The 20,643-nt window shown below is 38.1% G+C and overlaps 2 protein-coding genes across 4 annotated transcripts in view; both read left to right on the forward strand.

The window, feature by feature from the left end:
- The window catches only part of OLA1 (Obg like ATPase 1), a 165,867-nt gene that overhangs the window by 66,174 nt on the left and 79,050 nt on the right, over window positions 1-20,643 (forward strand). The gene's annotated exons all lie outside the window — the stretch shown is intronic.
- Window positions 17,951-18,591, forward strand: LOC132659204 (ATP synthase subunit f, mitochondrial-like). Its single transcript, XM_060409764.1, has one exon. The coding sequence runs from the start codon at window positions 18,050-18,052 to the stop codon at window positions 18,485-18,487; it is 438 nt and encodes a 145-aa protein (XP_060265747.1). The 5' UTR covers window positions 17,951-18,049; the 3' UTR covers window positions 18,488-18,591.

The following is a 20,643-nucleotide window of genomic DNA, read 5'->3' on the forward strand; positions in this document are numbered from 1 at the left end:
TACAGGAGGCAGTGACTGAAACCATCCCAAAGAAAAAGAAATGCAAGGAGGCAAAGTGTTTGAGGAGACTTTACAAATAGCTGAGGAAAAAGGAAACAAAAAGCAAGAGAGAACAGTTCAGTTCAGTCGCTCGATCATGTCCAACTCTTTGTGACCCCATGAACTGCAGCACACCAGGTCTCCCTGTCCATCACCAACTCCTGGTGTCCACCCAAGCCTATGTCCATTGAGTTGGTGATGCCATCCAACCATCTCATCCTCTGTCGTCCCCTTCTCCTCCTGCCCTCAGTCTTTCCCAGCACCAGGGTCTTTTCAAATGAGTCAGTTCTTTGCATCATGTGACCAAAGTATTGAACTTTCAGCTTCAACATCAGTCCTACCAATGAATACCCAGGACTGATAAGGAAGAATACCAAATTGAATGTAGAATACCAGAAAATAGCAAGGAGAGATATGAAGGCCTTATTAAATGGACAGTGCAAAGAAGTAGAGGAAACAATACAATGGGAAAGACTCAAGATCTCATCAATAAAATTAGAGATATCAAGGGAGCATTTCATGTAAGGATGGGCACGATAAAGGTCAGGAAAGGTAAAGGACCTAAAAGATGCAGAAGAAATTAAGAGGAGGTGGCAAGAATACACAGAAGAACTGTACAAAAAAGGTCTTAATGACCTGGATAACCAAGATGATGTGATCATTCACCTGAAGCCAGATATCCTGGAGTGTGAAGTCAGGTGGGCCTTAGGAAGCATTACTATGAACAAAACTAGTGAGGTGAAGGAATTCCAGCTGAGCTACTTCGAATCCTAAAAGTTGATGCTGTGAAAGTGCTGCACTCAATATGCCAGCAAATTTGGAAAACTCAGTGGTGGCCACAGGACTGGAAAAGGATAGTTTTCAGTCTCAAAGAAGGGCAATGCTAAAGAATGTTTCAACTACCATACAATTGCCATCATTTCATGTGCTAGCAAGGTAACGCTCAAAATCCTTCAAGCTAGGCTTCAGCAGTACATGAACCAAGTTTTCCAGATATACAAACTGGATTTAGAAAGGGCAGAGAAACAAGAGATCAAATTGCCAACATCCACTGGATTGTAGAAAAAGCAAGGGAATCCCAGAGAAACTTCTACTTCATTGACTACTTTAAAGCCTTTGACTGTGTGGATCGCAAGACACTGTGGAAAATTCTTCAAGAGATGGGAATGTCAGACTACCTTACCTGCCTCCTGAGAAACCTGTATGCTGGTCAAGAAGCAACAGTTGGAACCTTATATGGAACAACAGACTGGATCAAAATTGGGAAAGGAGTACAGCAAGGCTGTATATTGTCACCCCTGTTTATTTAACTTATAAGCAGAGTGGATCATGCGAAATGCCGAGCTGGATGGCTCACAAGCTGAAATCATGATTGCCGGAAGAAATGTCAACAATCTCCGATATGCAGATGATACCATTCTATTGGCAGAAAGAGGAGAGGAACTTAAGAGCCTCTTGATGAGAGTGAAAAGAGAGTGAAAAAGCTGGCTTACAACTCAACATTCAAAACACTAAGATCATGGCATCCGGTCCCATCACTTCATGGCAAATAGAAGAGTGAAAAGCGGAAGCAGTGACGGATATTGTTTTCTTGGGCTCCAGAATCATTGCAGATGATGACTGCAGCCATGAAATTAAAACTTGCTCCTTGGAAGAAAAGCTATGACAAACTTAGACAGTGTATTAAAAAGCAGAGACGTCACTTTGCCGAGAAAGGTCCGTACAGTCTAGCTATGGCTTTTCCAGTAATCATGTACAGATGTGAGAGTTGGACCATAAAGAAGACTGAGTGCTGAAGAATTGATGCCTTTGAACTATGGTATTGGAGAAGACTCTTGAGAGTCCCTTGGACTGCAAGGAGATCAAACCTAATGGAAATCAAATCCTAAAGGAAATCAACCCTGAATACTCATTGGAAGCTCTGATGCTGATCCTGAAGCTCCAATACTTTGGCCACCTGATGTGAAAAGCCAGCTCTTGGAAAAGACCCTGATGCTGGGAAAGATTGAGGGCAAAAGAAGAAGGGGTGGCAGAGGATGAGATGGTTGGATGGCATCACCGACTCAATGGACATGAGTTTGAGCAAACTCCAGGATATAGTGAAGGACAGGCAAGCTTGGTGTGCTGTAGTCCATGGGGTTGCAAAGAGTCAGATACAACTTAGCAACTGAACAACAACAATTGCTATGGTTTTAAAATACAAATAAATCTACTAGTACCTGAAATTACAGTGAACATTAAATTTTGTACTATGCTAATTCTGAAAGACAAAGATAATGAGTACATAGGGATATAGTTATTAAGTAAGGCAGTACTTCATAGCCTAGTATGAGGCAAGGAATAGGGAACACCAAGGGTCTAGGGATGTTGTTAATACTCCAGAGGATCACATCTCTGGCATACCACTTTTTTACTTGTGATACAGCCATTGAAAAATTAGGTGTACTGCTGATTGTGAATCACTGTATTTGGATTATGTCACTGTCTCTTGTAAGACATTTGTGCCTCGCTGGGAATTCCATTTTCTGTCTAGGACTCAAGACTCTTCTTTGTTAAGCGTTAGTATTTTTTCAGTGCTCTTCTTTCTGTTCCAAATTGTCTTCAGACAGATGTGCTGTGTGTGTTCTGAATATTTCTTCTGCATCTCACCCTTGTCTGTGCTGTTCCCCTAGCTAAGTTTGTTCTCTTAAGATCGTATCCTCGATGATCTACCTCTCCCAACCCCCTTTTGCTCTTTCTTTCTTATCTTTGAGGTCAGTAGCTCACTTAAAGTGATAGGCACCACTTCATGCAGCCATGATTTAGTTTCATGTGGTAATCTTATTTCTTTAACTAGACTGTAAGCGCCTTGAAGTTGTGAGCCATACCATGTAACTTCACTTCTCCTCAGGTATTTAAATATGCTTGGTGGCTCAGATGGTAAAGAATCCGCCTGCAGTGTGGGAGACCTGGGTTTGATCCGTGTGTTGGGAAGATCCCCTGGAGAAGGGAATGACTACCCACTTGAGTAGTCTGACCTGGAGAATTCCATGGACAGAGGAGCCTGGGAGGCTACAGTCCATGGGGTCACAAAGAGTTGGACATGACTGAGTGACTTTCACTTCCCTTCTATGTAGCAGTCAATAAAAGATGAATCAATTTTGTTGTTTAGTCACTAAGCTGTGTCCAACTTTGCAACCCCATGGACTGTAGCCCTTCAGGCTCCTCTGTCCATGGACTTTCCCAGGCAAGAATACTGGAGTGGGTTGTCACTTCCTTCTCTAGTGTGTTTTCCCAACGCAAGGATCAAACTCGTGTCTGCTGCATTGTCAGATGGATTCTTTACCACTGAGCTACCAGGGAAGCTCTTGGGTGTCATTTTTGTTACTAGAATTCTTTTCTAGCTATAGCTGGACTAAGTTGTGATCTAGTAAATGTTTTTATACTACTCTGCTTGCTTGCCTAAAAGAATATGCAGGGTGCAAATGGATATGTTTTTATTGTTTTATCCAAATTGTGGATCAAGCAATAAGATTTCAGATAAAATCAAATTCTTGTAGTTTAGTGTTTACCTTTGTTGCTAAGCCTCTGTATGTTTTTTTCTGTAAATGCTAGTCACACATGTGGATTTATATATGGCATATGTATAAATAAGCTCATATATAATACATTTGTGTTTCTATATGAAATTTGCTATTATTGTAATTCTGTGTTCTGTTATCTCTAGTATTAATACTTTTATTCAGGGTTAAAACTTAGCAAAGTGATTTATATAATATGTATAGTTTGTGTTTGATATAGTTGGATGAATTCTTATAGGTAAAAATTTATATGATAGAAGGAAATCTTATTTAAGAAACAAACCGACCATTTAAAATAGAAACCTGAGATCTTTTTCACATTGCAGCTGAGTTGAACAAATAATCTTTCCATCATTGCTATGAAGTGCATGTAGTTAAAAATACATTTATACATATTATTTAAAAAAACCTAGTTAACTTTAAAATATGTAAGTTTTCTTGTCGTTTAGGGTTCTGTGAAGCTGATCATCAAGAGGGTTGCAAATCATTGGTGGTTTCTATTTTCAGATTTCCACATCCCGGAGTAATTTGCTTTAATTTCACCCAATTTAACCTATACTTCACACCATCACCATTCAGCTTTAATAGCTATGTTCTATGCATAAGAAAAGCAGATAAATGTCCACAATTAGGCTGCAAATGATTACAACTAGTTAGGGCTTTATGAAGACAAAACTTAAAGGACTATGGCGCCAAACAAAGCCACAAAAGACGGCTGAAAATGCTGTCTCGAGAAGTCAAGTCTACCACAGCATTTGATTTATTACTTTTGTAGTTGATTTTACTTATTTTTAATATATTGGCAGGTGTGCATACTCTGAGAAATGTTTGGCTTTAATGAATATTAGTTCTCTGTTGTTAATTAATGTATTTTAGTTTTTATTTTCTTCTTTGAATTTTGGCATAGATAACCAGATTGAATCTTTTAAAAATATTAAAATAGCATATTTTTTTATATTAAGTAGAATTGGTTTGAAATGTACTGGCATTTTATACCTTGTCAGTGCATTTGTGAAATTAAGACTTTTCTGAAATGTTTATGTATGTGTTGAATGGTCCTGTGAGACATATGATAGAAGTATATATATATATTACAGTTCGGTATAGAATTTCATTTCTGGTTGGACCTTAGCATGCAAAAGATATGTTTAGAGTATTACTTGTGTAATATATCTACACATATATAAAAGATTCAGAAATCATTGTAATCCCTTTTATGTGTGGGTGTTGTTTTCTTCTCTCTGTATAACTTCCTGTTGATGGTTACTGCACAACATTATTTTAGTGTATAAAGAATTTGGATATGTTTTAAGGTTTTCAAAAAAGCCAGACTGTTCATCTTGTTGTAAAAGTATGTCTTCCTCCTGCAAAATAAAATGTGTCCTTTTTGTTAATGTTTTTCCACATTTAGCAAGATAAGTCTGAGCTAAACAGTTTGATTGCATCCCTCTTCAAAATTTTTAGTCCAGGTTTTGACATATAAATCTTTTATTTTTTAAAGAGTAAATAAAATTCAAAGTTATAGTTTAGTATTTAGATTTTATTCTTTAGTCATTATGTTAAATATTCTCTCAGAAATTCTTATAGATAAAAGAGTAACAAAGCTGATGAATGATAATGTCTTTCCACAGCTTTTGTGCATCAGAATTATTCATGTAATTGGAATACTTCTATTTTAGAAATATAGCATCCACTGTTTTATTACACAAGGGGTAGCATGTGTTTATTTAAAAGATACACATATTGTAGATAATCCTTATTTCCTAAACTAATAATCAAATAATGTCCCTTTAGTTTATTGTTGCTTAGAAGCCAAAATAAATGTGTTTTAAACACCTAAGCAATTGTGGGCTTTATACACATGTAACAGACATACATGCATGCACAGAGCTGTTAACTTTAAACCAATGCCCAGGAATTAATAGCTTGTTGCCATTATAGAAGCAATATATGTGCGAAAGTATACTGAAACTTATTTCTTTACAATATCTTTATTTTAAAGAAAGCAGTCTATCCCACAAAGTAGACCAGTATATCCAAGGCAAGACAATACAGCTACACAGCTTCACAGTTGTATTAAACTAGTTTCATATGCTGTATCATAAAACTTTCAGTCCAATCAGCAACTAAATTTAAATACTGCAAATTGTAGCAGCAAAACAATAATTCTGCTGATTAGCCCCTTTCCATTTCTTGTAAGTGAACTGTTTATGCTGTTGAGTACCTTTTGAAAAAAGAAAAAGCCAAAACAGCCTTGATTAGTCAAGGAGTAATTGGATGACTTGATTTTAGCAAGAGAATGAATTGGTTGATGATAGCCTGTAACTAAGTGTAGTGGTTCTGTTCAGATGAATACATAACATACAGTCATCAGATCTTGACAGGTATAACATATAAGCCGTGCTAAAATCTGGTAGTAGTGGGGATAAGATGGAAATGGAAGGAAATGTTTGCCATGAAGTCTTTTGTGAGAAATTTTGAGGTGATTCTTAAAGTAATTGAGAGGAACTTCCTTTTTCTTTTTAACATTAGGGAAGGGGTAGGGAGATACTGTAGTTCCCATGTTTTATGCTCTGAAGACAAAATAGCTCTAAAGACAAAAGAGCTGTAGGATCATTTAACTTTACTTAGGGGGATCAACAATATTACATCCTTTTATTCTTGTTGAAGATCATGATTCATTAGTAGAGCCATGTGGGAAAGCCGTGAAGCATTAATTGTGTTCATATTTAACTGTTTAAAGTCTTGATTAGTCAGACCTTTTTGAGGATGGCATTATTTTATGATTTTCTGATTATTTTTAAGGCTCTATCTGAGTCTGTATTAATGAGAACTGGCATAAAGCAAGAAAAAATTTTAAAATTTATTCCTTTGTAACTAGATTTCTTAAGCCCTAGTTCTCATCTTTCCCCTCCCTCCACCCAAAGAAGGCATTACAGTAGCCACTCCTCCTCTGCTATAATGTGCTACTTGTGTCCAAGAGTTACAGTTGCATAAAATATGAGGTCAGGGTATTTCTAGGTGAATGGAATGACCCGGGTAGACTTGCACCCTTAGTTGCAGGGGGTGAGGGGTGTGGCAAGGTGCTGGCCCAGCCAAGTCCATTCTGATACTGGCTTTGATTTGGCACCACCTGCTGGTGGTGGTTTGCTCTGACTTGGCTGGTGATGGTGATGACTAGGTCTTTGGGACTTTAGGGGAGCAGCAGAATTCTAGGAGTCTCTCAGGTAAGTTGATACCCATTTTGTTGAGCCAGTTGCGGTGGGTTGAGTTGGAAAACTACTGGGTATGCAGTGACCTGCTTTACACAGTCTGCTTCCAAAGGTTCAGTCACTTGCCTGTCCTTAATCTGTCTAGGCCCTCCCCTTCCTTCTGTGTTTCTGCTCTCATTTCAAAACTGGATTGTTGTATTTAAGGGCACAGTTATTTTGTGAGGTATGTTATCTGGTTTTGTGACATCTACCTTTGCAGTTTGGACCCAAGAATGATCCTTATCATATAACATAGATTTAGTCAAACCATTATTTTCCTATTCTAACACCAATATTCTTGGTGAGTCCTTCCTTTTCCTTCTATCCTCACCCCTACTCCACCATATTTTTAAGAAACTAGGTAAAAGTAATAATCCATTGATATTACAAACAAAGCTAAAAATAGTTATTTTAAAGATTAATAGCCAGCCATTTCTTTGACTGATTAATACCTGTCACATGTTTACATTTTTCAAGCATTTAAACACCAGTTTCAGACTCTTAACAGACAATATTATCTCTTAGCAGAACATCAGTGTACCTAAGTGTGGAACTAAAAAATAATTTATGCCTCCATCAAAACCTGCACACAAATCTTAATCCAAAGTTTAAATGACATCTGTGTAACACCAGTATTCCAGTTTGAAGCCTTGAGGCTGACTTTCTATCAGCTTGTACTGAATACTAACCACTTCCCTGCTTCCTTTCATCCTGGATTTACTTTCTTGTATTTATTATATGCTAATCTGTCTCTGTCCTATTAGATTGTAAACATCTTTGAAGGTGTTATTCAGCTTTTTCTCATCTCTGAAACTTGCCTTCCAGCTCCTGGCCCCATTCTCTTTGTGATTGACATTCAGTACACATTTGTTAAATATGTTGCTTAAAATAGGTGTCTTTAACTAGCTATTATACATCTCCAGTTTTATGACTGGTCACATGTCATTTCTTCTCAATTTAATATAATTCTTCCTACCCACTAAACCAAAAAAAATCTTTATAAAGATTTTAATTTATTTTTAAGATGTAACCACATTCGAGTTATTTCTATAACTAGTGCCCAACAGTCAGCTGCTCTGTTTTTGACCAGTAGTCTCTCTCCAAGCTGTTATTAGATCTTGTATATAACTAACGGAATCGTTTAAAGACAGCGTGAGTGAGTAACCAAACCAGGGCAAGATTACAAGAGCACTTCTCTGAAAATCTACATTAGGAATTTTATAATTGAGGAGATTAAATTTCAACTCCTGAGCTTAGTGTTAGAACCTTTTCATTGGAACTTCCCTGGTGGTCCAGTGGTTAAGAATCCACCTTCCAGTGCAAGGGACACAGGCTTGCTTCCTGGTCGTGGAACTAAGACCGCATGCTGTGGGGCAACTAACCCCACGTGCCACAACTAGAGAGCTGGTGCCACAGTTACCGAGCCCGTGCTCCACAAGAGAAACCCCTGCGCTCACCATAGCTAGAGACTGAATCCTGCACACTGCAGCGAAAACTTAGTAAAGCCAATAATAGTAATAAGAAGGCACCATCTTTTGGTTGGTCTGTAGCACAACCTTTGTCTTTTGGTGTACACTGGTGTTCTGAACTATGGCTTAGTGTCTGAAGACATTTTTGACCTCCATAGCTGGAGGTCTGCCTGTGTGCTTGCGCACAGCCTTGTGCCTAGTATGGTGTGTGTGTGTTATCAGCATCTGGTTTGTGGAGGCCAGGGGTGCTGTTGAACATCCTGCATTGCACAGGTCAGCCCCCACAACAAGGAATTATCTTGTCCCAAATGTTAGTAATTCCAAGGTTGAGAAACCCTGGTATATATATGTGCCTTTTCTTTAGATTTCCATTTGTAAGTATAGTTAGCTTATTTTGAGTGTTTACATCCTAACATCTTGACATATCACTTAATCTTCAGAACAATCTTAGGAGGTTGGCATTATTCTCTAGTTTTTACAGGCAAGGAAACTTAAGACACAGAGAAATTAAATACTCACAGAGCTAATGAATCAAACAGCCTGAAATACAGATTTGAACCCAGATAACCTGATTTCAGAGTCTGTGCCCTTCATCATCTCTACTCTATTTATACTTCTTTCCTGCCTGGAATTTTCTTTTGACTCTCTGCTTTGCTTTGCTAATATCTGTCCCTAAAAGTCTTCACTGTATTCAAGCCTTCCATCCTTAATCTTGATCCATGCTGATCAATCCCTTCTCTCGTTTTCTTTTATGGTTGCATTTATTGGTCTTACAGTGGATGGGTATGTTTGCCCTCTTCTTAATTTGACTTATTCACGTTAAAAATTACACTATAATATGTAATTCAGTGCAATATGCCCAAGAAGCCCTCAGAAAATAATTAAGTGAATATCAATCAGCACTAATAGCCAAGCAGTTCAAAGGTGAAGAGATGAAACAGAAGAAACTTCTCATATCTGTTATTTCAGTTTGCTGTTTTGTGCTTTACTTACACTCTGTTACTTCATGTGATTGGCATGCTTAGCACTGGTTTCTTTGAAATACTTCCTCAGTGTCTTGTGTGCTATAAAATTGATCCTATGCTGTTGTGCTGCTTGTCTGGATTCATCTAGAATCTGCTGTGTTGTTATTGTTTAGTCACCAAATCCTGTCTGACTCTTTTGCAACCCCGTAGACTATAGCTCGTCAGGCTCCTCTATCCATGGGATTTCCCAGGCAAGAATACTGGAATGGGTTGCCATTTCACTCTCCAAAGGATCTTCCTGATCCAGAGGTTGAGCCTGCATCTCCTGCATTGACGGGCAGCTTCTTTACCATTGAGCCACCATTCTCTTCTTACAGTTGTTCATTCTGAGTGCTTAATAAGTGCTTGAGACATTCACTGATTCCTTTATTCTTCACTTCACCTTGTACCTATCAGCTCAGATTAAGGCACTGGAGGGAACTAGAAAGGCATGTAACACAGAATCCTTGAGCTTAGATAACTAGGAGATAGAATCACATAGTCTAATATTAGATATACATATTACAGGTCAGGATATGGTTAGAGAACATGTCATTGAGATAAATTTCAGTGACATCAAATTAAGGTCATGAAAGATATGTATTAATAACTTTTTTTGAAAGGCAGAAATGGGGAGGAAGACTATTCTATGCAGAATGATGAGTACAGCATTGCAAATGTAAAATGAAAGGGTTGAATGTAGGTTAATTTGATTGAAAGACGTGGGATATTAATGGGCACCAACATTAGAAAAATTAAAGCTCTGATTTATCATTTAGCTTATTTCTTCAATGGCAGAGAGTTCACATAACTCGTTTTATTCGTTGCTTACAGTATTTGGTAATAAGGGCTTCCCTGGTGGCTCAGTGGTAAAGAATCTGCCTGCCAATGCAGGAGACCTGGGTTCAATCCCTGGTTTGGGAAGACACCCTGGAGAAGGAAATGACAACCCACTCCAGTATTCTTGCCTGGGAAATCCCATGGACAGAGGAGCCTAGCAGTCTACAGTCCATAGAGCTGCAAAGAATCAGACACGACTTAGCAACTAAATAACAACTGGTAATAAAGATAAAATTTTAGTTTTATTAATTATTCTGTTTGTGTCTTCCCTCATTATAACGTGATTCTTTAAAAAGGTATAAAAATGGATTTTCTCAGGAGTCATATTTAGGGTAAGGTATTAAACCATCGGTTTTACCACACCTTACTCCAAACAAGTATCTCCAATTCCGCTTGTGACCCAGGGGTGGTAGAGATCTCTTAGACCTGGGCTCTCTAGAACTGCTATGCTGATGAGGGGAAGTCATGCTCTGCATTTTAGGGATAGGTGTGACTTGTAATAGAAAGAAAGGATATGTATGTTTGAGGCCCAGGGAAGAGAGTAGGCAAAAATTTACTGACAGTTGAGTATTAAGAACTTCTCAGGGCTTAGGAAGTCAGCATGAGACTTTGACTTGAGATGAGGGTTTGTGGAGAGTGAGGGTGTAGCAAGGTCAGTTTATAGAGTGCATTTCTAGTGGCAGAGGCTAAGTGATACTTTAGAAATTAAAAAATTAGTAAGATAGTTGTTGGGAAGATTAAATACAGCAAAAGCGGTTTGCTCAACATTGGAAGTAGAGCAGAATCTCAATAAATATTAATTCAAAGTACCATTGATTGAATTTATGTTTTATACATCTAAGAATCTATTATATAGAATAAGAAATGAAAATCTTATTGAGAGATGAATGTTAGTTCTCATTAAAATACTTCTTTTCTGCCTGCTTCTTTGGAGAGAGTTGATATGTTGCAGCAACTAAAAATGTAAAACCCTTGAGCAACTAAATATAATTAAGTACAGGTGTTGACTCTGGGTTATAATTCATAACTTTCAAATGACTTTAAGGATTCCTTAATGATGTGAATGTCTTAATTATCTACAGTATAAGTACAATACCAGTAACTATTAGGTAGAATTTTCTGGTGTTCTGTACATTTAAAAGAATTATATTGTATAATACTGAAATGTGTTGCTTCTGATCAGTTAAGTGGTATCATTAATAATCAAAAGTCTTTTTTGCTTGCTACTACATGTGACTTAGCAGCAGCAGCAGCACACTAATGTAAGCTCCACTTTTTAATATTTTTCATGCTTTTATGCCTGTGTCTTTTTTTCCATCTCATCCTTCTACTTATTTTTCAGTTTTGTTCAGGTCAGTCACTCAGTCATGTCCGACTCTTTGCAACCCCATGAACTGCAGCATGCCAGGCCTCCCTGTCCATCACCAACTCCCAGAGTTCACTCAGACTCACGTCCTTCGAGTCAGTGATGCCATCCAGCCATCTCATCCTCTGTCGTCCCCTTCTCCTCCTGCCCCAAATCCCTCCCAGCATCAGAGTCTTTTCCAGTGAGTCAACTCTTTGCATGAGGTGGCCAAAGTACTGGAGTTTCAGCTTTAGCATTATTCTTTCCAGAGAGCACCCAGGACCAATCTCCTTTAGAATGGACTGGTTGGATCTCCTTGCAGTCCAAGGGACTCTCAAGAGTCTTCTCCAACACTACAATTCAAAAGCATCAATTCTTCGGTGCTCAGCTTTCTTTATAGTCCAACTCTCACATCCATATATAACTACTGGAAAAACCATAGCCTTGACTAGACGGACCTTAATTGGCAAAGTAATGTCTCTGCTTTTGAATATGCTATCTAGGTTGGTCATAACTTTCCTTCCAAGGAGTAAGCGTCTTTTCATTTCATGGCTGCAGTCACCATCTGCAGTGATTTTGGAGCCCCCCAAAATAAAGTCAGCCGCTGTTTCCACTGTTTCTCCATCTATTTGCCATGACGTGATGGGACCAGATGCCGTGATCTTAGTTTTGGTGAATGTTGAGCTTTAAGCCAACTTTTTCACTCTCCACTTTCACTTTCATCAAGAGGCTCTTTAGTTCTTCTTCACTTTCTGCCATAAGGGTGGTGTCATCTGCATATCTGAGGTGAGTGATATTTCTCCCGGCAATCTTGATTCCAGCTTGTGTTTCTTCCAGCCCAGCGTTTCTCATGCTGTACTCTGCATATAAGTTAAATAAGCAGGGTGACAATATACAGCCTTGACAGACTCCTTTTCCTATTTGGAACCAGTCTGTTGTTCCATGTCGAGTTCTAACTGTTGCTTCCGGTCCTGCATATAGGTTTCTCAAGAGGCAGGTCAGGTGGTCTGGTATTCCCATCTCTTTCAGAATTTTCCATAGTTTATTGTGATTGACACAGTCAAAGGCTTAGTGATTCAGAATTTTTAAGGGTTATACTACACTTACAGTTACTATAAAATACTGACTCTGTTTCCCTGTACTGTATAATATGATCCTTGTAGCTTATTTATTATATATTTGGTAGCCTGTATCTCTTAATTCCCTACCCATGTCTTTCTCGTCTCCCCACTGGTAACCTCTAGTTTGTTCTCTTTATTTGCAAGTCTGTTTCTTTCTTTTAAAAAAAAAAATATATTCACCATAATGTTTTGTTTTTTATTCATTACTTAAAAGTGTATTCTTTTTTAATTTATATGAACTCTTAGGATAAAATAGTAAATGAAAAAAATTAAGGTTTCCGTATTGGGAATGATTCTTTACTTCTAGTGTTTTGTTTGATTGCTTCCATTTAAGGTAACATCTTTGTGTTAAACTCCTAAATGAATCATCTATAATTTGTTTAATTTTAGATTGGCCCCTCAGAGTCAGCCATATGTGCTTTTTTTTTTTTATTATTAAACTTTTTGAAAACCTTGATCAACTTATGAATGTCAGAGGGATGGAAGTTTTTTTCCTCCGGATTTGGGGTGTGAGCCTTTTCCTATAATAAGAGAGTGGGAATGGAGAGGGGATGGAAAAGAAGCAAAGCAAAAGCAAATATTTTTGGCTATCCCAATTCATAGTTTCAGCATTAAACAGAGCCTGTAACATAGACTGAACTGTTCTAGGGCCTTTTCTATATCTTATACAATAGGTTTTCTCCTGGAAAATAAAGGTCAAAGACTTAAAAAGGTTACTTTAAAATGATCTGTCATTATAAATAACAACAATCCACCAAGGCTAGTTTTGCTTGTTCCATTTATGCTGCTCCATCAAGTAACTGACAGTTTATGTTCCTAGACCAATTAATTCCATGTTTGTGTATGTTAGCTGCTCAGTTGTGTCTGACTCTGTGACCCCATGGACTTTAGCCCACCAGGGTCCTCTGTCCATGGGGATTCTCCAGGCAAGAATACTGGAGTGGGTAGTCATGCCCTCCTCCAGGGGATCTTCGCAACCCAGGGATCGAAACCAGGTCTCCTGCATTGCAGGCAGATTCTTTACCACCTGAGCCACTAGGGAAGCCCATTTCCATGTATCTTCTTCACTGATAGGTTTAAGGAGACAATTTATTTTTGAAGTAAATATAATAAGTTGAGATGCTCTTCTCCCACTTTCTTACTTGAGGAAGGTAATTAAAACTACATATCTTGTTTAACAGAGATTAATATTACAAGTTTGAGATCCAGCTATGAATTAGATTCTGGTTTTTCTCAAACTGCTTTTATTATCAAGATGAGAAGGCGCTTTATCTAGGTTTAGACTAGAATTTTAAAGTGCATCTATAAACCTGGGCTTAAACTAGACTAAACTAAATCATAGCATTTGGAGTGTACAATAAACAGCTTTAACCCCCTCTCCCTTTTTAACTGCATAATTCTATTTATATGAAGTTCAAGAATCAGCAAACTAATCTAAGTGATAGCATCAGAATGGTGGTTGTTTTGGAGGAGAGGAGCAATTTAACTGAAAAAGGAACATAAGTGAACTTTCTAGTGATAGATATGTTCTCTTTTTTTAATTGAACTATAGTTGACAATATTATGTTAGTTTAAGGTGTACAATATAGTCAATGTTTAGATACATTAGAAAATAAGTCAAGTAACCAACTGTTTCCATATGAAATTATTACAATATTGTTGACCATATTTCTTATACTGTATATTGCATTCTCACGACTTGTTTATTTTATAACTGTAAATTCATGCTTCTTAATCTCCATTGCCTATTTCACTCAGTCAGCCCCTTCCTCTGGCAGCCCCAGTTTAGTCTCTGTATCTAAGACTCTATTTACATTTTGTTTTGTTGGTTCATTTGTGTTTTAGACCTCATAAATGAGGTCATTTGATATTTGTCTTTGGGTCTCACCTATCATTATACTCTCTAGATTCTTCCATGTTATCACAAATGGCAAGATTTTATTTATTTATGGCTATAGCTACTTCTTTAACCTACTCTTCCTCCATACAATAAAGGATTTTTGTCATGTATAAAAAAAATAAATAGGCACTGGTATTTTTCACTATTTATGAATAAAGCTGTTCAGTTCAGTTCAGTCGCTCAGTCGTGTCCAACTCTTTGTGACTCCATGAATTGCAGCACGCCAGGTCTCCCTGTCCATCACCAACTCCCGGAGTTCACTCAAACTCACGTCCATCGAGTCAGTGATGCCATCCAGTCATCTCATCCTCGGTCGTCCCCTTCTCCTCCTGCCCCCAATCCCTCCCAGCATCAGAGTCTTTTCCAATGAGTCAACTCTTCGCATGAGGTGGCCAAAGTACTGGAACTTCAGCTTTAGCATCATTCCTTCCAAAGAAATCCCAGGGCTGATCTCCTTCAGAATGGACTGGTTGGATCTCCTTGCAGTCCAAGGGACTCTCAGGAGTCTTCTCCAACACCAGAGTTCAAAAGCATCAATTCTTCAGTGCTCAGCTTTCTTTATAGTCCAACTCTCACATCCATACATGACTATTGGAAAAACCATAGCCTTGACTAGACGGACCTTAGTCGGCAAAGTAATATCTCTGCTTTTGAATATGCTATCTAGGTTGGTCATAACTTCTCTTCTAAGGAGTAAGCGTCTTTTAATTTCATGGCTGCAGTCACCATCTGCAGTGATTTTGGAGCCCCCAAAATAAAGTCTTGACACTGTTTCCACTGTTTCCCCATCTATTTCCCATGAATAAAGCTGTAGATATTAAGTGAATTACCAATGCAAGCTCAGCTCTCTCCCTTCTCTTTAAAAATTAATGAACTGTAAAATTATGAGGAAGTTGAGCATCATAGTTCAGACACAAAATACGACTTTGCTTTGAAGAATGGATTAGAAATTTGATAAGAAAAGGTTTTTTTTGAGCAAGATATCGTTGTCTTGATTTCTAACATTTATTTAATAGTTTATTTTTTACTGGTTTAGGAATGTGGCCCTTAGCCTTTCAGTGATTTTGGTGGGACTCTGGATTAGAAGATAGATGATCAGAACATTTATTATTTGCCATGTAGGACGCAGGATATTTTGGTGCTATGACTATGATTTAATATATTTGAGTAGTAAGTGTTTTTTTCTAGAGTCTTTTTCTAAGAAAATTTTTTTTGGGGTATAGTTGATTTACAGTGTTGTGTTAGTTTCAGGTATACAGTAAAGTGATTCAGATATACATACATATATTTCCACTTTTTAAAAGATTCTTTTTCCATATAAGCCATTACAGAGTATTGAGTAGAGTTCATTGTGCTATACAGTAGGTTCTTATTAGTTATCTGCTTTATATATGGTAGTATGTATATGTCTCTCTAAATCACCCAACTTATCCCTTCCCTTACTCTCTTACCTCCTGGTAACCATAAGTTTGTTTTTTATCTCTGTGACTCTATTTCTGTTCTGTAAATAAGTTCATGTGTACCATTTTTAAGATTCTACTTACAAGCGATACGTGATATTTGTCTTTCTCTGTCTGACGTACTTCCTCTGTTGATGGACACTGAGGTTGCTTCCATGCCCTGGCTATTGTAAATAGTCAGCAGTGAACATCGGAGTGCATGTGTTTTTTCAAATTATGGTCTTCCCCGGATATTTGCCCAGGAGTGGGACTGTTGGATCATATGGTAGCTCTATTTTCAGTTTTTTAAGGAACCTCAAGACTGTTCTCCATAGTGGCTGTACCAGTTTATATTCCTACCAGCAGTGTAACAAGGCTCCCTTTTCCTCACACCCTCTCCAGTAGTTATTGATTGTAGAAAATTTGGATTATCAAGGTTTCCATGATAGGTAGCAGTAAAGTACTGCAGTGAATCCTTAAACACATCTATGTGTTCTAAGATCTATTTCTGCATATAGCTAGGGATGTTTTGCTTCTGAAAATTGAATATAACCCAGATATAAGTAATAATATAGCAAAACAGTTTACTGAAGTGCTGAATATTCAAGGTATGTTTTTATTTCTGAAGTCCTTCCTAGTTAGATCTAGCATCCTAAAAGTATGGATTTATCCATCTTACTCAAATCTTTGTGAAATAAGACAGGCTTTGAATGAATTAATGAGTAATCAGTCTTCAATCCACTTATAATTGAAAATAGCCAAGTCATTTATGACATTATACCAAGAAATAAGTATTATGTGCAGTGTCCAATACCATGTGGATAGTCAAGTGTATCTCATCAAGTCAAATATTTTGTATTTTTGTCTGGCTCTTAGTAGAGAGGTACACAATTTTAAAGTCAGTTTTAATATGAGCATTGACATTTTGCATTTATTCACTTAGTGAATAAATTTTATAATAGAAATAATTCATTTAATAACTTAGAGAAGGAAATGGCAGCACAGTCCAGTATTCTTGCTTGGACAATCCCATGGACAGAGGAGCCCAGAGGACTCTTTATGAGTCCATGGGGTCATAGAGAGTTGGACATGACTGAGCAACTGAGCACACTTAATTACAAATTTTTTTTTGTTTATTTTATTTGCTATTACCTTAAAGTATACTGGAGTTAAACAAGGGAGTTTGGGACTGGAAATTCTGTTAATGAGTGTGTAATAGAGGGTTAAGAGAAGACAGCTAAGAGACACCAATATTTACGGTGTGGTTAGAGCAAGCAAAGGTATAGCCTGAGAAGAAATGGCTAGAGAGAACAGAAGAAAATCAGGAGAATACAGTTGAAAAGAAGCAACGAAAGAGACTTTGTCAGTGTTCTGAAGTTAGATGCTAGTGAGAGGTGCTATAAGATTCCTGAAGAATGGCTGTTAGATTGAGCATCATGAAGACAAAGCATCGGTCTCCCTTTTTGAGACTGATTGCTCATAGCATGGTGGAGGCACATTCCAAACTGCTATGTTTTATATAGGAAGTAAAGAAGTGGAGAGGACAGGTACAGCTTGGAGCCAAGAAGTTTGGGTCCGAACAAGAGGAAAGAATGCAATAGGTGGAAAGGGAATTAATGTCTGAGGGTGACTGACTTGACTGATTTAATATATTAGGTTGGCAAAAAAGTAATTGTAGTTTTGGACCTTGAGTTTTAAATCATCATAACTAGGCTAACAAACACTTTTTTTTTGTTGTTAACTAGGTTAAAAAACACATTTTTGTTAATCAAAATAGGAACCATTACAATCAACACATATTTGCCAATGAGAAGTAAGTTTGTTTATTCTTGTAGTGTAAAAAATCCGTGATTCATGCAATGTGATGATGAAGGACTATAGTAACTTAATCTCACTGGGCCATTCCATTTCTAAGCCAGACATAATTGTGTTATTGGAGGAAGGAAGAGACCCCTGGATGGTTGTGAGGGAAGAAGCAAGAAGCTGGAATACAGATTTGGATTCAAGTTACAAAATAATCAGCGATAGAAAAACATTTATTTCTGGGAAACATTCATCTCTTTTTCTGCATCAGATCATTCATGGTGGTGAGGAAACCATATGAAAAATGTGGGAAGGCTTTTTGTCGTGCCTCAAACTTTGCTCAACACGGAAGAGTTCTTACTGGAGCAGACTGCCAGGACTCCAAGATAGCGTCAGTTGTACCACTGAAGGAAAAGAAACTCCTGGATGTCAAATTAAGGGAGCTGCCAAGCTGGATACTAATGCGAGATTTCATCCCTAAAGGCATTGCTGGAGCATTTCAAAGAGCTTATTGCTGGTATTACAACAAGTTAAACACGAAGAAAGGGAGGGTCGCTGGGCTTTCTATGGTGCTGGCAGCTTACATGCTTTTCAACTGTTGCCATTCTTACAAGGAACTTAAACAAGAGCAGCCATCGAGTACCACTGAAGAGGGCACATTCTGCATTCCTGGCCATGACCTTTGCCAGGGACCCCTGAATCCTTTCAAAGCCTAATGGAGAATTAACACCCCCCAAAAGATGACTGGTTAAAAAAAAAAATCTCTCTTAGTAACTTTCAAATCAAGTAATATGAACTATAATCACCATTCTGTATATTACATCCCCATGAGTTATTTACTTTATAGTTGGAAATTTGTGGCTTTTGGCCTCCTTCACACATTTCAGCCACTGCTTCTGGCAGCCATTAGTTTCTTCTCTGTATCTGTGGCTTCAGTTTCATCTTTTTGTTCTTGATTTTTTTTTCCCCCCTAGTCCACATATAAGTGAGATCATACAGTACTGGCATATATCTTTCTCTGTCTGACTTCACTTAGTATAATGCCCTCAAGATGCATCCATGTTGTCATAGATGGCAGGATTTCTGTCTTTTTATCATTGAATAATAGTCAGTTGTATACATGCCACATTAAAAAAGAATCTCTTGATGATCTCTTGTTTCCATGTCTTGGCAGTTGTAAAAAATGCTGCATTGAACACTGGAGTGCAGATGTATTTTCAAAGTAGTAATTTTGGTTCCTTTGGGTAAATACCAAGAAGTGGAACTGTTGGGTTATATGGTAGTTGATAGTTTTAATTTTTTGAGCAATCTCCATACTGTTTTTCATAATATCTGCACTAGTTGACATTCCCTCCAGCAGTGCAGGGCTTCCCAGGTGGCTCTCAGATGGTAAAGAATCTGCCTGCAGTGCGGGAGACCCGGGCTTGATCCCTGGGTTGGCAGGATCCCCTGGAGAAGGGAATGGGTACCCAGTCGAGTATTCTTACCTGGAGAATTCCATGGACAGAGGAGCCTGGTGGGCTGCAGTCTGTGGGGTTGCAAAGAGTCGGACATGACTGAGCAACTAACACACACACACACCAGCAGTACATAAGGGCTCCCTTTTCTCCACATTCTTGTCAGCATTTGTTATTTCTTGGGGTTTTTTTTTTTGTAATAGCCATTCTTACAGGTGTGAGGTGATCTTTTATTGTAACTTTGATTTGTATTTCCCTGATGATTAGTGGTGTTGAGCACCTTTTCCTGTATTTATTGGCCATTTGTTTGTCGTCTTTGGAAAAATGTCTATTCAGAGCCTCTCCTCATTTTTAAATTGTTTTTTTTTTTTTGCTTTTCTGTTAAGTTGTATAAGGGTTTTTTTAAAATATAGTCAATTATAAATCAACTGTATTCCAATAGAAAATAAAAATTAAAAAAAATTTCTTGATTCGAGATATGACTAACCCTTGGAAAGCATTTTCTGCCTCCTGCTGGTTATGGAAGCGTTTTCCCTGTAAACCGTTGTCAAGATACTTAAAGAAGTGGTAGTCCATTGGCAAGAGGTCAGGTGAATATGGCAGATGAGGCAACAGTTCATAGCCCAATTAGTTCAACATTTGAATCATTGGTTGTGCAACGTGTGGCCAGGCATTGTCATGGAGAAGAATTGGGCCCATTTTGTTGACCATTACTAGCTACACGTGTTGCAGTCTTCAGTGCATCTCATTGATTTCTGAGCATAATCCTCAGATGTAATGGTTTTGCCAAGATTCAGAGAGCTATAGTTTATCAGACTGTCAGCAGAGCACTGAACAGTGACCATGACCTTTTCTGGTACAAGTTTGGCTTTGGAGCTTCTTCTCAGTCCAAGCACTGAGCTGGTTGTCACCAGTTGTATAAAATCCATTTTTTGTCGCATGTCGCAATCTAATCGAGAAATGGTTCGCCATTGAGCGTGGAATAAGAGAAGGTGGCACTTCAGAATGATGACTATCTTGATTTTTGGTTAGCTCATGAGGTACCCACTTATGGAGCTTTTTCACCTTTCTGCTGCTACTGCTAAGTCACTTCAGTCCTGTCCGACTCTCTGTGACCCTGTGGACGGCAGCCCACCAAGCTTCCCTGTCCCTGGGATTCTCCAGGCGAGAATACTGGAGTGGGTTGCCATTTCCTTCTCCAATGCATGAAAGTGAAAAGTGAAAATGAAATCACTCAGTCGTGTCCGACTCTTAGCGACCCCATGGACTGTAGCCCACCAGGCTCCTCTGCCCATGGGATTTTCCAGGCAAGAGTACTGGAGTGGGATGCCGTTGCCTTCTCCGTTTGACCTTTCTAATTTGCTTCAAATGCTGGATGACTGTAGAACGGTTGTCATTGAGTTCTTCAGCACCTT

The sequence above is a fragment of the Ovis aries genome, chromosome 2, assembly GCF_016772045.2.
Source record: "Ovis aries strain OAR_USU_Benz2616 breed Rambouillet chromosome 2, ARS-UI_Ramb_v3.0, whole genome shotgun sequence".
NCBI lineage: Eukaryota > Metazoa > Chordata > Mammalia > Artiodactyla > Bovidae > Ovis > Ovis aries.